Below are 12,451 nucleotides of genomic sequence, written 5' to 3'. Positions count from 1 at the left end.
GCTGGCAAGTGTCGTCACTGACATTTTCAACCTCTCACTGACCCTGTCTGTAATACCTACATGTATCAAGTAGACCACCATAGTCCCTGTGCCCAAAAACACCAAGGTAACCTGTCTAAATGACTATCGCCCTGTAGCACTCACACCTGTAGTAATGAAATGCTGGCCTCCCGAGTGGCTCAGTGGTATAAGGCTGTGCCACCAGAGATCCGGGTTCAAGTCCAGGCTCTGTCGCAGCCGGCGCGATTGGGAGACCCGTGGGGCGGCGCACAATTGGCCCAGCGTCGTCCGGGTTAGGGGAGGGTTTGGCCGGCAGGGATGTTCTTGTCCCATCGCGCACAAGCGACTCCTGTGGCGGGCCGGTCGCAATGCACACTGACACGGTCGCCAGGTGTATGGTGTTTCCTCCGACACATCGGTGCGGCTGGCTTCCGGCGTTGTGTCAAGAAGCAGTGCGGCTTGGCTGGGTTATGTTTCGGAGGACGTGCGGCTCTCGACCTTCACCGCTCCCAAGTCCGTACGGGAGTTGCAGCGATGTAACAAGACTGTAACTACCAGTTGGATACCATGAAAATTGGGGTGAAAAAGAGGTAATTTGTTTTTACAAAAAATAACAAATTTAAAAAAGCGAAATGCTTTGAAAGGCTGGTCATGGCTCACATCAACACCATCACCCCAGACACCCTGCACGCACTCCAATATGCATACCGCGCCAACAGATCTACAGATGATGCAATCTCTATTGCACTCCACACTGCCCTTTCCCACTAGGACAAAAGGAACACCTACGAGAGAATGCTGTTCATTGACTACAGCTATGTGTTCAACACCTAATTGCCCTCAAAGCTCATCACTAAGCTAAGGACCATGGGACTGAACACCTCCCTCTGCAATTGGATCCTGAACGTCCTGATGGGCCGCCCCCAGGTGGTGAGGGTAGGCAACAAGATATCCACTGAATACTCCCTGTTCACCCATTACTGCATGGCCACGCATTACTCCAATACCATAATTAAGTTTGCTGACGACATGACAGTGGTAGGCCTGATCACCAACGATGATGACACAGCCTATAGGGAGGAGGCCAAAGACCTAGCAGTGTGGTGCCAGGACAGCAACCTCTCCCTCAACGTCGGCAAGACAAAGGAGCTGATCGTGGACTACAGGAAACGAAGGCCGAGAACATCCCCATTCACATCGACAGGGCTGTAGTGGGACAGGTCGAGAACTTCAAGTTCCTCTGTGTCCACATCACTCAGGATCTATCATGGTCCACACACACCAACACAGTCGTGAAGAGGACACGACATCGCCTCTTACACCTCAGGATGCTGAAAAGATTTGGCATGGGCCCTCAGATCCTCAAAAACTTATACTGCTGCAACATTAAGAGCATCTTGACTGGCTGCATCACCACTTGGTATGGCTACTGCTTGGCATCCGACCGCATAGCGCTACAGTGGGTAGTGCGTACGGCCCAGTACATCACTGGGGCCGAGCTCCCTGCCACCCAGGATCTCTATACCAGGCAGTGTCAGGAAGGCCCAAATGTTTTTCAAAGACTCCAGCCACCCAAGTCATAGAGTGTTCTCTCTGCTACCGCACAGCAAGTGGTAACGATGCACCAAGTCTGGAACCAACAGGACTCTGAACAGCTTCTACCCCCAAGCCATAAGACTACTAAATAGTTAGTCCGGGTAGCTATTTGGTTAACTATTTAACTATCTGCATTGACCCTTTTCGCACAAACTTTTTTTGACTCATCACATATGCTGCTGCAACTGTTTATTATCTATCTTGTTGCCTAGTCACTTTATTCCTAGCTATATGTACATCTCTACTTAAATTACCTCATACCCCTGCACATTGACTTGGTACTGGCACCCCATGTATATAACCAAGTTATCATTACTCATTGTGTATTTATTATTACTTTTATTATTACATGTTATTACTTTTTGATTATTTTTCTATTTTCTTTTTTCTGCATTGTTGGGAAGGGTTCGTAAGTAAGCATTTCAATGTTAGTCAACACCTGTTGTTTACGAAGCATGTGGCAAATACAATTATTTTATTTGAATGCAAATTCCATAATTTGCATTCTGGAATGCCTGAAGAATTATTTAATTCTTTGAGTTGAGGACATTGTGTAATAAAGGGTCAGATGACAGCATCATCCTCAGGAAATCCGCTGAGAAAAAATGGGCTTGATTGACACATATCTAATAGTGTCATTTCATATGACGGGCCTCCCGAGTGGCGCAGCAGTCTAAGGCACTGCATTGCAGTGCTTGAGATGTCACTACAGTTCCGGGTTCGATCCCGGGCTGTGTCGCAGCCGGCCGTGACCGGGAGACCCATGAGGCGGCGCACAATTGGCCCAGCGTTGTTCGGGTTAGGGAAGGGTTTGGCCGGCAGGGATGTCCTTGTCACATCGCGCTCTAGCGACTCCTGTGGCGGGCCGGGCACATGCACGCTTATACGGTCGCCAGTTGTACGGTGTTTCCTCTGATACATTGGTGCGGCTGGCTTCCGGGTTAAGTGAACAGTGTGTCAAGAAGCTTGGCAAGGTTGTGTTTCGGAGGACGCAAGGCTCTCGAACTTCGCCTCTCCCGAGTCCGTATAGGAGTTGCAGTGATGGGACAAGGCTGTAACTACCAATTGGATGTCACGAAATTGGGGAGAAAAAAGCCTAAATAATAATACATTTGTATTTTATTTATTTCATATCACACACCATTAGCATGTCACCTAAATACAGACTGTGGCTTAAAACTTAAAATGGTATTTGAGAGTGCAATACTTTTAATCGTGACAGGATGAGGCGGCTGTCAAAGCAATACAAATATTGATGTGGCAGATGAGGGAGGCCCTCACAAAGCTGCTTAGTTCAACAGCCAGCCACTCGCTGGCTCACTCGTCTGTGAAGACAAAGGTGTTTGTATGGTAATTTCATACGCACACTTTAACAGGATATTGTACAGTGGAATGTTATCTTTTGGGGGAAATTTCAATGACCATCTCCACAAGTGATCGGTGTTTGACAACGGAAAATATCCAGATAGGACATGGAAAATAATATCCATTACAACCATAATAATAATGTACAGTTCCTCTTTTCCGTTCACAATAGATGTTATAAACACTTGAACACACACACCCTTGCATCTTGGAAAGTCTAAGTGTTGCAGACCTAGCAATATGATGAGAGATCAACCTGAACCCAAGTACAATATAATGACTGGGTTGTAATAACATGACACAAAGCAGAGGAAACAAACTTCTGCAAGTTGGCAGACGCTCTCTCTCTCTCTCTCTCTCTCTCTCTCTCTCTCTCTCTCTCTCTCTCTCTCTCTCTCTCTCTCTCTCATCTCTTCTCTGCTCTCGTCTCTCTCTCTCTCTCTCTCATCTCTCTCGTCTCTCTCTCTCTCTCTCTCTCTCTCTCTCTCTCTCTGCTCTCTCTCTCTCTCGTCTCTCTCTTCTCTCTCTCCTCTCTCTCTCTCTTCTCTCTCTCTCTCTCTCTTCTCTCTATCTCTTCTCTCTCTCTTCTCTCTCTCTCTCTCTCTCTCTCTCTCCTTCTCTCTCTCTCTCTCTCTCTCCTTGTATACTGTGTGTAACTAAATACCTTGAGGGCAGGATGGCAGCACCACTCTGCTCCTCTGAAGGCAGTACAGTAGACGAATGAATGTGAATGTACTGGCATTGAGCAGTTACACTGTATCATTAAGAGGCATGGTGCTGGCAGTTTGTGCTGGGGGGAAGTGTTTGAGCACAAGGCCATCAAGCAGAAGACCTCTTGTAGCAGCCTATCCCATGCAGCAGAACATTATGTTTATGTCAAAGTGCAGACAGGCACTGTCAGCCTGAAGCACTTACTCAGGTACTGTGTACAGTAATGTCAAGGCTAATGTCAGCCTTTCACTCAGGTACTGTACAGTAATGTCAAGGCTAATGTCAGCCTAAGCCTAAGGTATTCACTCAGGTACTGTACAGTAATGCCAAGGACTGAGTGATTACTGAGTTGATGAACTAGACAGAGGCTGGGCACTAGGCACTTTTTACATGTGCTGTGTCCAATAGAGCATGGGGTCAAGACAGTAGTGATGCACAGACAGACAACGACCAATCTAACATTGTACATCTCTGTATGACATTTACCAAATTCTATCAGACCAAATGTGAAAATGAGGTAGTAGTACATTGTCAGAATGAGGAAAAGACTTGATTGATTTAATTTATTGGATAATTAAAAGCAGAAGGTTGCTCCAGCCGGAGACAACATTCCATACATAACAAATGATCGAGGATAAAAACACAAAAAAGTCTGGAGGCTTATTTTCATTGTGGTCCTCAATTTCCATTGTGGTTCTCATTTCCATTGTGGTCCTCATTTCCGTTGTGGTCCTCATTTCCGTTGTGGTCCTCATTTCCGTTGTGGTCCTCATTTCCATTGTGGTCCTCATTTCCATTGTGGTCCTCATTTCCGTTGTGGTCCTCATTTCCGTTGTGGTCCTCATTTCCGTTGTGGTCCTCATTTCCGTTGTGGTCCTCATTTCCGATGTGGTACTCATTTCCATTGTGGTTCTCATTTCCGTTGTGGTCCTCATTTCCGTTGTGGTWCTCATTTCCGTTGTGGTCCTCATTTCCATTGTGGTCCTCAGTCCTTACACCTTCCCATATTCCCACGAAATGTTCCCACATGGCTAAACCCACACCAAGTGTCAAGTCTTTGCTTGCACAAACGAGGAAGCATGGTGTCAGGGGTCTAGTGTTAGTTCCTAGTCACTTGGAAATCTGAAAACGAGGTTCAGATGGACAGACAATGGTTGCTGTCAGGAATGGGTGCTGAAATGGGACTTTGGTGGAGGGGACTCCACAGAGTGCTTCAGGTCAAGGCCATGGTGCAGGGGACTCCACAGAGAGCTTCGGGTCAAGGCCATGGTGCAGGGGACTCCACAGAGAGCTTCAGGTCAAGGCCATGGTGCAGGGGACTCCACAGAGAGCTTCGGGTCAAGGCCATGGTGCAGGGGACTCCACAGAGAGCTTCAGTAGAGTTTTTTCTGGATCAAAAAGGAGCTTAGGCTGTGGGCGTGGCAGTGGGGCATATCAATGAGCGTGGTCGGCCTGAAGGCACGGCTAATATTTTTGAGAATATTTTAGAGGCCCCCCGTCTTCAAATCAAATCAAATTTTATTTGTCACATACACATGGTTAGCAGATGTTAATGCGAGTGTAGCAAAATGCTTGTGCTTCTAGTTCCGACAATGCAGTAATAACCAACGAGTAATCTAACCTAACAATTTCACAACAACTACCTTATACACACAAGTGTAAAGGGATGAAGAATATGTACATAAAAATATATGAATGAGTGATGGTACAGAACGGCATAGGCAAGGTGCAGTAGATGGTATAGAGTACAGTATATACATATGAGATGAGTAATGTAGGGTATGTAAACATTATATTAAGTGGCATTGTTTAACACAAGTGGCTTAGTGATACGATTTAATTTTATATATTGTCAAAATTATAAAAATTTTATTATATTTAAATTTTTATAAAATTTTTAATATAAAGTTATAATTTATTATGATTGTATATTGTATTAATAGATGGCAAGATAAGTACGATGGTATAAAAAAAGAGTACAGTATATACATATAGAGATGAGCAATGTAAATGGATATGTAAACATTTATATTAAGTGGCAATTGTTTAAAGTGGCTAGTTTAAAAAAAAATTATATACACATTTTTCCTTATTAAAGATGGCTGGTAGTGGGGTCAGTATGTTGGCAGCGAGCCACTCCAATGTTGTGGTGAGGCTGTTTAACAGTCTGATGGCCTTGAGTATAGAAGCTGTTTTTCAGTCTCATCGGTCTGCTTTTATGACACCTGTAATGAACCTCCAAGGCCTTCTAGGATGATAGCGGGGTGAACAGGCAAAGTGGCTCGGGTGTGTTGTTGTGGCCTCCTGTGACATATGGGTGGTGTAGGTGTCTTGGAGGGCAGATGTTTGCCCCCCGGTGATGCATTGTGGCAGACCTCTACCAACTCTGGAGAGCTTACGGTTGTGGGCGGAGCAGTTGCCGTACAGGCGGTGATACAGCCGACAGGATGCTCTTGATTGTGCATACTGTAAAAGTTTGTGAGTGCTTTTGGTGACAAGCCGAATTCTTCAGCCTCCTGAGGTTGAAGAGGCGCTGCTGCGTTCTTTGCCACGTGTCTGTGTGGTGGACCAATTCAGTTTGTCCGTGATGTGTACGCCGAGGAACTTAAAACGTACCTCTCCACTACTGTCCCGTCGATGTGGATAGGGGTGCTCCCTCGCTGTTTCCTGAAGTCCAACGATAATCTCCTTTGTTTTGTTGACGTTGAGTGTGAGGTTATTTTCCTGACACCACACTCCGAGGGCCCTCACCTCTCCCCTGTAGAGACAAAAGGTGGACCGTGGAAGCTGATCGGATTGATTACAGGTTCACTAAGTCTAGCCTTAGCACTTCCGATAAGTAGTTCTGGAGCGTATGGTGCATCGAGAATTGGAGAGCGTGAATACCGGAAACAACCAAACGTGGGCAGTGCCGGATGGGCTGAAGCTTAAGGGAGTAAGGAGAGGGCTACAAGTCACCCTTGTGGGGCGCCAAGTGTTGAAGGAATCAGCGGGGTGGAGATGTTGTTACCTACCCTCACCACCTGGGGGCGGCCCGTCAGGAAGTCCAGTACCCAGTTGCACAGGGCGGGGTCGAGACCCAGGGTCTCAAGCTTGATGACGAGGGTACTATGGTGGTGCAGAGAACATTTTTCAATTTTATGCCAATTTCCTGCAATTCTACAAATTTCTCCACTGAGCTGAGAGAAGTCTTAGCAGTTTAAAAGCAAATTTCCTACAATTCTATGCAAAATGCCAAGGCTAGTGCTGTGTTTTGCTCAAACATAATAACAAAATTAATACTGCTAAATTCATTGTTTTTGGAATTTTCTATTTCCCCTCACTGTCTAGCTTTTATTTTGGTGATTGTTAGTTCTCAGAGTTTATATTATGAAAAAATATATAGGTACATGATCTTTTCTACACACTTTATAAATGGTTTTAGTCATGTAAGTTTACACTGAAAGCGTTTTTTCCATTCCGAAAATGTACTGTATATATATAAAAAAAAACAAGTAACCCCAAAAAGTGCTTAAGCAGCCGGCCCAAGGATTACAATGACAGAAAAATTTTAAGGCCATGGTGGAGGGGACTCCACAGAAAGCTTCAGTTCAAGGCAATGGTGGAGGGAACTCCACAAAGTCCAAGGTGAGGAATCTCTGTCTGTTGGCACACAGCTAGCAAAGACCACTGTCATGCCCTATAGGCTGACTCATCTAATGTGACGTACAGTAAAGACAGTCCATCTCTCAGGTTAAATAGACCGTTAAAGTGTCTAGCATCGGATCTTTACATAGACATCCATCACTTGGCAGCTGACTGTAGAAACAGAGAGAGGGACATATGGGATACATAGGGGGTATTCTGAATGTACCCCCATTATGTTCCTTTAAACAGAGAAAGTCCCAAGGACACACATTTCCCACGGTGTGAGTTGTCCTCTAGATTCCTCTCAGCACCTTCATTAGTAATTATCCACAGCCCAGGATCTTTCTCCCGTTTCCCACAAGTCACAGCACACTGTGAAAAGACACAAGGCCCCTAGCCTCCCCGGAGGGAAGCCATTGGGCACCAGAGACAAGGGAAACTTCCTTCTCAAAATGACTCTTTTGTTTTAGAGGCTTAATCATCCCTTAATGACCTCATCACACCAAAATGTGCTCGTCCAACGAAGCCCCAGCAGCCTCCACTCTCAGAGACTAGGCCAACACGTTTATGACCTAATAGCCTAGAGCCATGGGTGTACTGATGCTCTCTCTGTGCCTATTGTCCTGTCGTTCTCAATGACTGATGATATGACTAACGATTTGCACATTGTTACAACACTGTATATATACATATATACATAATATGACATTTGAAATGTCTTTATTATTGTGGAACTTTTCATTTTAATGTTTACTGTGCTTCTACACCTGCATTGCTTGCTGTTTGGGGTTTTAGGCTGGGTTTCTGTACAGCACTTTGAGATATCAGCTGATCTAAGAAGGGCTATATAAATACATTTGATTTGATTTACTGTTAATTTTTATTGTTTATTTCACTTTTGTATATTATCTACTTCACTTGCTTGGGCAATGTTAACATATGTTTCCCATGCCAATAAAGCGCCTTGAATTGAATTGAATTGACAACATCACAGAAGGTACTAATAAACTTTACAGATGCAAACACATTTGGAAAGGAGCTTGAAGTCATACATTAATGTTTGGAAAAGAGCTTGAATTCATACAGCACATCAAGTTGGGCAGGATGACAATCAAATCTCATAAATATTATATCTTATTTCTTCTTTTTCCAGAAGGTGAGGTACTGTCTGAAGTCATCCATTAAAGATGAAAGTACATAAATAAAAGAGGTAAGAGAAGGGTGTGATTCACTGAAAACACAATCAGTTGATGATGTTTTGTGCTAGTTAAGGTATACAGCCATGCAGAACATCTGATTACATGGCCAGTGCCAGTTACCCCAGGCAAAACCCCTTTGAGGTCAAACCCTGATCCCGTACAGTAACCCTATCTGACCCATAAAGTCATCCCTTCAACACAATCTCACAATCTGGACCGCAGAGTGAAGGAAAAGCAGCCAACAAGTGCTCAGCATATGTGGGAACTCCTTCAAGACTGTTGGAAAAGCATTCCAGGTGAAGCTGGTTGAGAGAATGCCAAGAGTGTGCAAAGCTGTCATCAAGGCAAAGGGTGGCTACTTTGAAGAACCTCAATTATAAAATATATTTTGATTTGTTTAACACTTTTTGGTTACTACATGATTCCATATGTGTTATTTCTTAGTTTTGATGTCTTCACTATTATTCTACAATGTAGAAAATAGTAAAAATAAAGAAAAACCCTGGAATGAGTAGGTGTGTCCAAACCTTTGACTGGTACTGTATATTCCAAGAGGCCTAGGCTATGTGTAATTCTGTAATTGGCACAATAAAAAAAAAGCATGTGTGTCCAAGGTGTTTCATAATTTAAAAACCACATGTATGTCACAGATACCCACTTTGTAAACAATATCCAGCAGAGGACATTATGCAAATCGTGTGTAATAGCAGCATCACCCCAGTGGTATTACTGCTGAATAGGCATAAGATGGGATGCTTCCCTGTCCCTGCTCACACTGTGGTCAATGACACATGTCAAGCCACACCTGCTCATGTTACACATATGCACTTCACTAGTGTGTTATGGGGGATATGCTTGGAATCCGTTGAAATGGGAATTGCCCGGGAGACTTGTCAGCAATGTCTGATAAAAATGTATCTAAGTTTAGAGTCATACTCACAAGGCCACTGCATAGACTGAAGACAGCGGTAGATTCAATCTTGGCGTTGATGTGTCCGCGGAAAAAGCAGTGACGCATATCGCTGAGGTCTTGTTGGCGGGACTCGGTTGCATTGCTGTGTTCCGCTCCCAAATGTGTCACAGTGTATGTGGGGGCGATAAAACCGGAGTCGGCGGTTAGATTGAGATGAAAGCGTTGTCCGAATGCGTCAATTCTGTAGTGAGCACGTAAACCAGCCGAATAATCTGCATTTACACTTCTCCGTTTCCTTTTGTAGTGCAATTTGTGGGGGAATGATTCTCCGAAATCATTTATCCGCAACGGGGTGATAATTTCATAGGATGACAACTTTTTGATGAAACTTTCTAAAAGACAAGGAAAAGTGCATTAGAGTTTATAACGGTAATAAATGTAGCCAATAGAGATGTCAATGTAACAGTTTTGAACATTCAACTATTTTATATGAGAACATGTATGCTACAATGTACTGTTACTCTACTGGAATATTTTCTCAGTGCCATTTAGCCTACTAAACATTTTAAACATACTCTCAGAAACTGCATTTTAACCGGGTGGATCCTACCATAAATCAACAAGATATGTAGGCTACCTTGTTTCGGATGCAATCGATATTCCAAGGAGTTGCGGACAAGTGCTGACAGATGACACATTAGTCCAACCAGCCAGATTGCAAACTGCATGATTTCCTCAGCGAAGAAACCACCGGCTCTCGTGTCCAAGGCAGTACTATCCTTCTTAAGCGCCTCTTCTCTCTCCTCCCGGATTCAGCAACCGGTCGTGGGATCTGCGGAGGCTCTCTGCAGCACAAGTCTTGCAAAGTGCATCGGCCTCATCGCATTATTGAACATGCATCCACTATCTTCTGCAAACACGCACTATTTACGATACATTACAGAGTATTTGATGCCTAACGTAAGCTACGTCTATATGGAAAGGAGGGATCAATGCCAACTAAGCTTTTCCTTAGCCATCCATAGAACACCCCTTGCACCCTAAAGGCTCGCCAACATCAGAAACAAGACCCGCCCCTAAGCCGGAGAGCCAATGGTGAGTGTGCCTCGACCACCACACAATTTGGAGCAGTCTGTAGCCTACTCTTTGTGAGTTGCCTATGCTATGGTAAAAGAGAACTGCAATAGTGATAATGCATTTATAAAACCTGCCTGTATGTCTTATTATCATCTCAAAATGAACCAGTCAGTTGGCATTTTGATACTTAGAGAGACATTACATACTCTATTATAAATCAAATCAAATCAAATTTGTCACATGCTCCGAATACAACAGGTAGACCTTACAGTGAAATGCTTACTTACAAGCACTTAACCATCAATGCTTCAAGAAGTTTTAAGAAAGAAAGTGTTAAGTAAAAAATTGAAAATAAAAGTAGCAAATAATTAAACAGCAGCAGTAAAATAACAATAGCAAGGCTATATACAGGGGGTAACGGTACAGAGTCAATGTGCGGGGACACCGGTTAGTCGAGGTAATTGAGGTAATATGTACATGTAGGTAGAGTTAAAGTCACTATCCATAGATAATAAACAGAGAGTAGCAGCAGCATAAAAGAGGGGTCTGGGTAGCCCTTTGATTAGCTGTTCAGGAGTCTTATGGCTTGGGGGTAGAAGCTGTTAAGAAGCCTTTTGTACCTAGACTTGGCACTCCGGTACCGCTTGTCATGCGGTAGCAGAGAGAACAGTCCATGACTAGGGTGGATGGAGTCTTTGACAATTTTTAGGGCCGTCCTCTGACACCGCCTGGTATAGAGGTCCTGGATGGCAGGTGCCTTGCGTTCGGAGGTTGAACAGTTGCCATAGCAGGCAGTGATGCAACCATCTTTTCAGTCTCCTGAGGGGGAATAGGCTTTGTCGTGCCTCTCTTCACGACTGTTTTAGTGTGTTTGAACCATGATTGTTTGTTGGTGATGTGGACATCACGGAACTTGAAGCTCTCAACCTACTCCACTGCAGCCCCGTCGATGAGAATAGGGGCGTGCTCGGTACTCCTTTTCCTGTAGTCCACAATCATCTCCTTTGTCTTGATCACGTTGAGGGAGAGGTTGTTGTCCTGGCACCACACGGTCAGGTCTCTGACCTCCTCCCTATAGGCTGTCTCATCGTTGTTGGTGATCAGGCCTACCACTGTTGTGTCATTGGCAAACTTGTTGATGGTGTTGCAGTCGTGCCTGGCCATGCAGTCATGAGCATTATTATATAAGCGTTATTATAAATGCTAAAACTTTCTTATGTCAAGTTACAAAGCATTATACCTGCAGACTTTAGTTATACAGTAGGCCTATAAGTAAAGTGTTACCAAATGTTTTGCCGGACTATTACAGAGCCCACTGCAAACCTCTTATCCGAAATTGAAAGTATGTCAATCATCTATTCTCATTAATGTACCTATTACATACACTATTGTGACTATTTAAAAAACCCACATAAAAGTAAGAAGGATTTTTTTTCTTCTAATGAAACCTTGAAGCCGGAGCAATAAAACAGTTTGAGACAAAATAAGAATTTCATTATAACACCTATTAACATTACTAATTTCATGTGTTTAGAATACTTTGTGTCTCTAATTCATAAAAGCTCTGGTCAGTTCACTTCCTAGTTAGTCATTTGGGCATGTAATGTCTAGCACACACTTGATGGACATCTGAAAGAGACCATGTTTTTTCATCTTCTTTGGCCACAAATGTCACTTCATTGTGCATGATTATATTCGGTGGGTACCCCGGAATAGTTTTGGGATCTGGTCAGAATCAGAATAATCTTTATTCACCAAGTACATTTACACATAACCCAGAATTTGTCTTAGTGTGAAGGTGCTGCCTGCAACAGACAATAAACAAACAGAATAGAGACACAAGTCCACATCATACAGAATATACAATATCGGTACAGTAAACATAAAACTCTGGAGTATAGGCTGATTACAGTAGGAAAACACAATTTACAGAGGGGATAAAGCTATACAAGCAGAGGGAGTG

At 43.7% G+C, this 12,451-nt stretch overlaps 1 protein-coding gene across 1 annotated transcript in view; it reads right to left on the bottom strand.

Annotated features, from left to right (window-relative positions):
- LOC111952712 (A disintegrin and metalloproteinase with thrombospondin motifs 20-like) overlaps positions 1-10,461 on the bottom strand; it is a 147,757-nt gene extending 137,296 nt beyond the window's left edge. The window contains 2 exon segments of the mRNA XM_070435168.1: positions 9,439-9,803; positions 10,049-10,461. Coding sequence (XP_070291269.1) covers positions 9,439-9,803; positions 10,049-10,139 — 456 coding nt within the window. The 5' untranslated portion in view covers positions 10,140-10,461.
- Positions 10,462-12,451: the final 1,990 nt, after the last annotated feature.

This window comes from Salvelinus sp. IW2-2015, linkage group LG26 (assembly GCF_002910315.2).
Source record: "Salvelinus sp. IW2-2015 linkage group LG26, ASM291031v2, whole genome shotgun sequence".
NCBI lineage: Eukaryota > Metazoa > Chordata > Actinopteri > Salmoniformes > Salmonidae > Salvelinus > Salvelinus sp. IW2-2015.
This window is presented reverse-complemented; position numbering and strand designations above follow the sequence as displayed.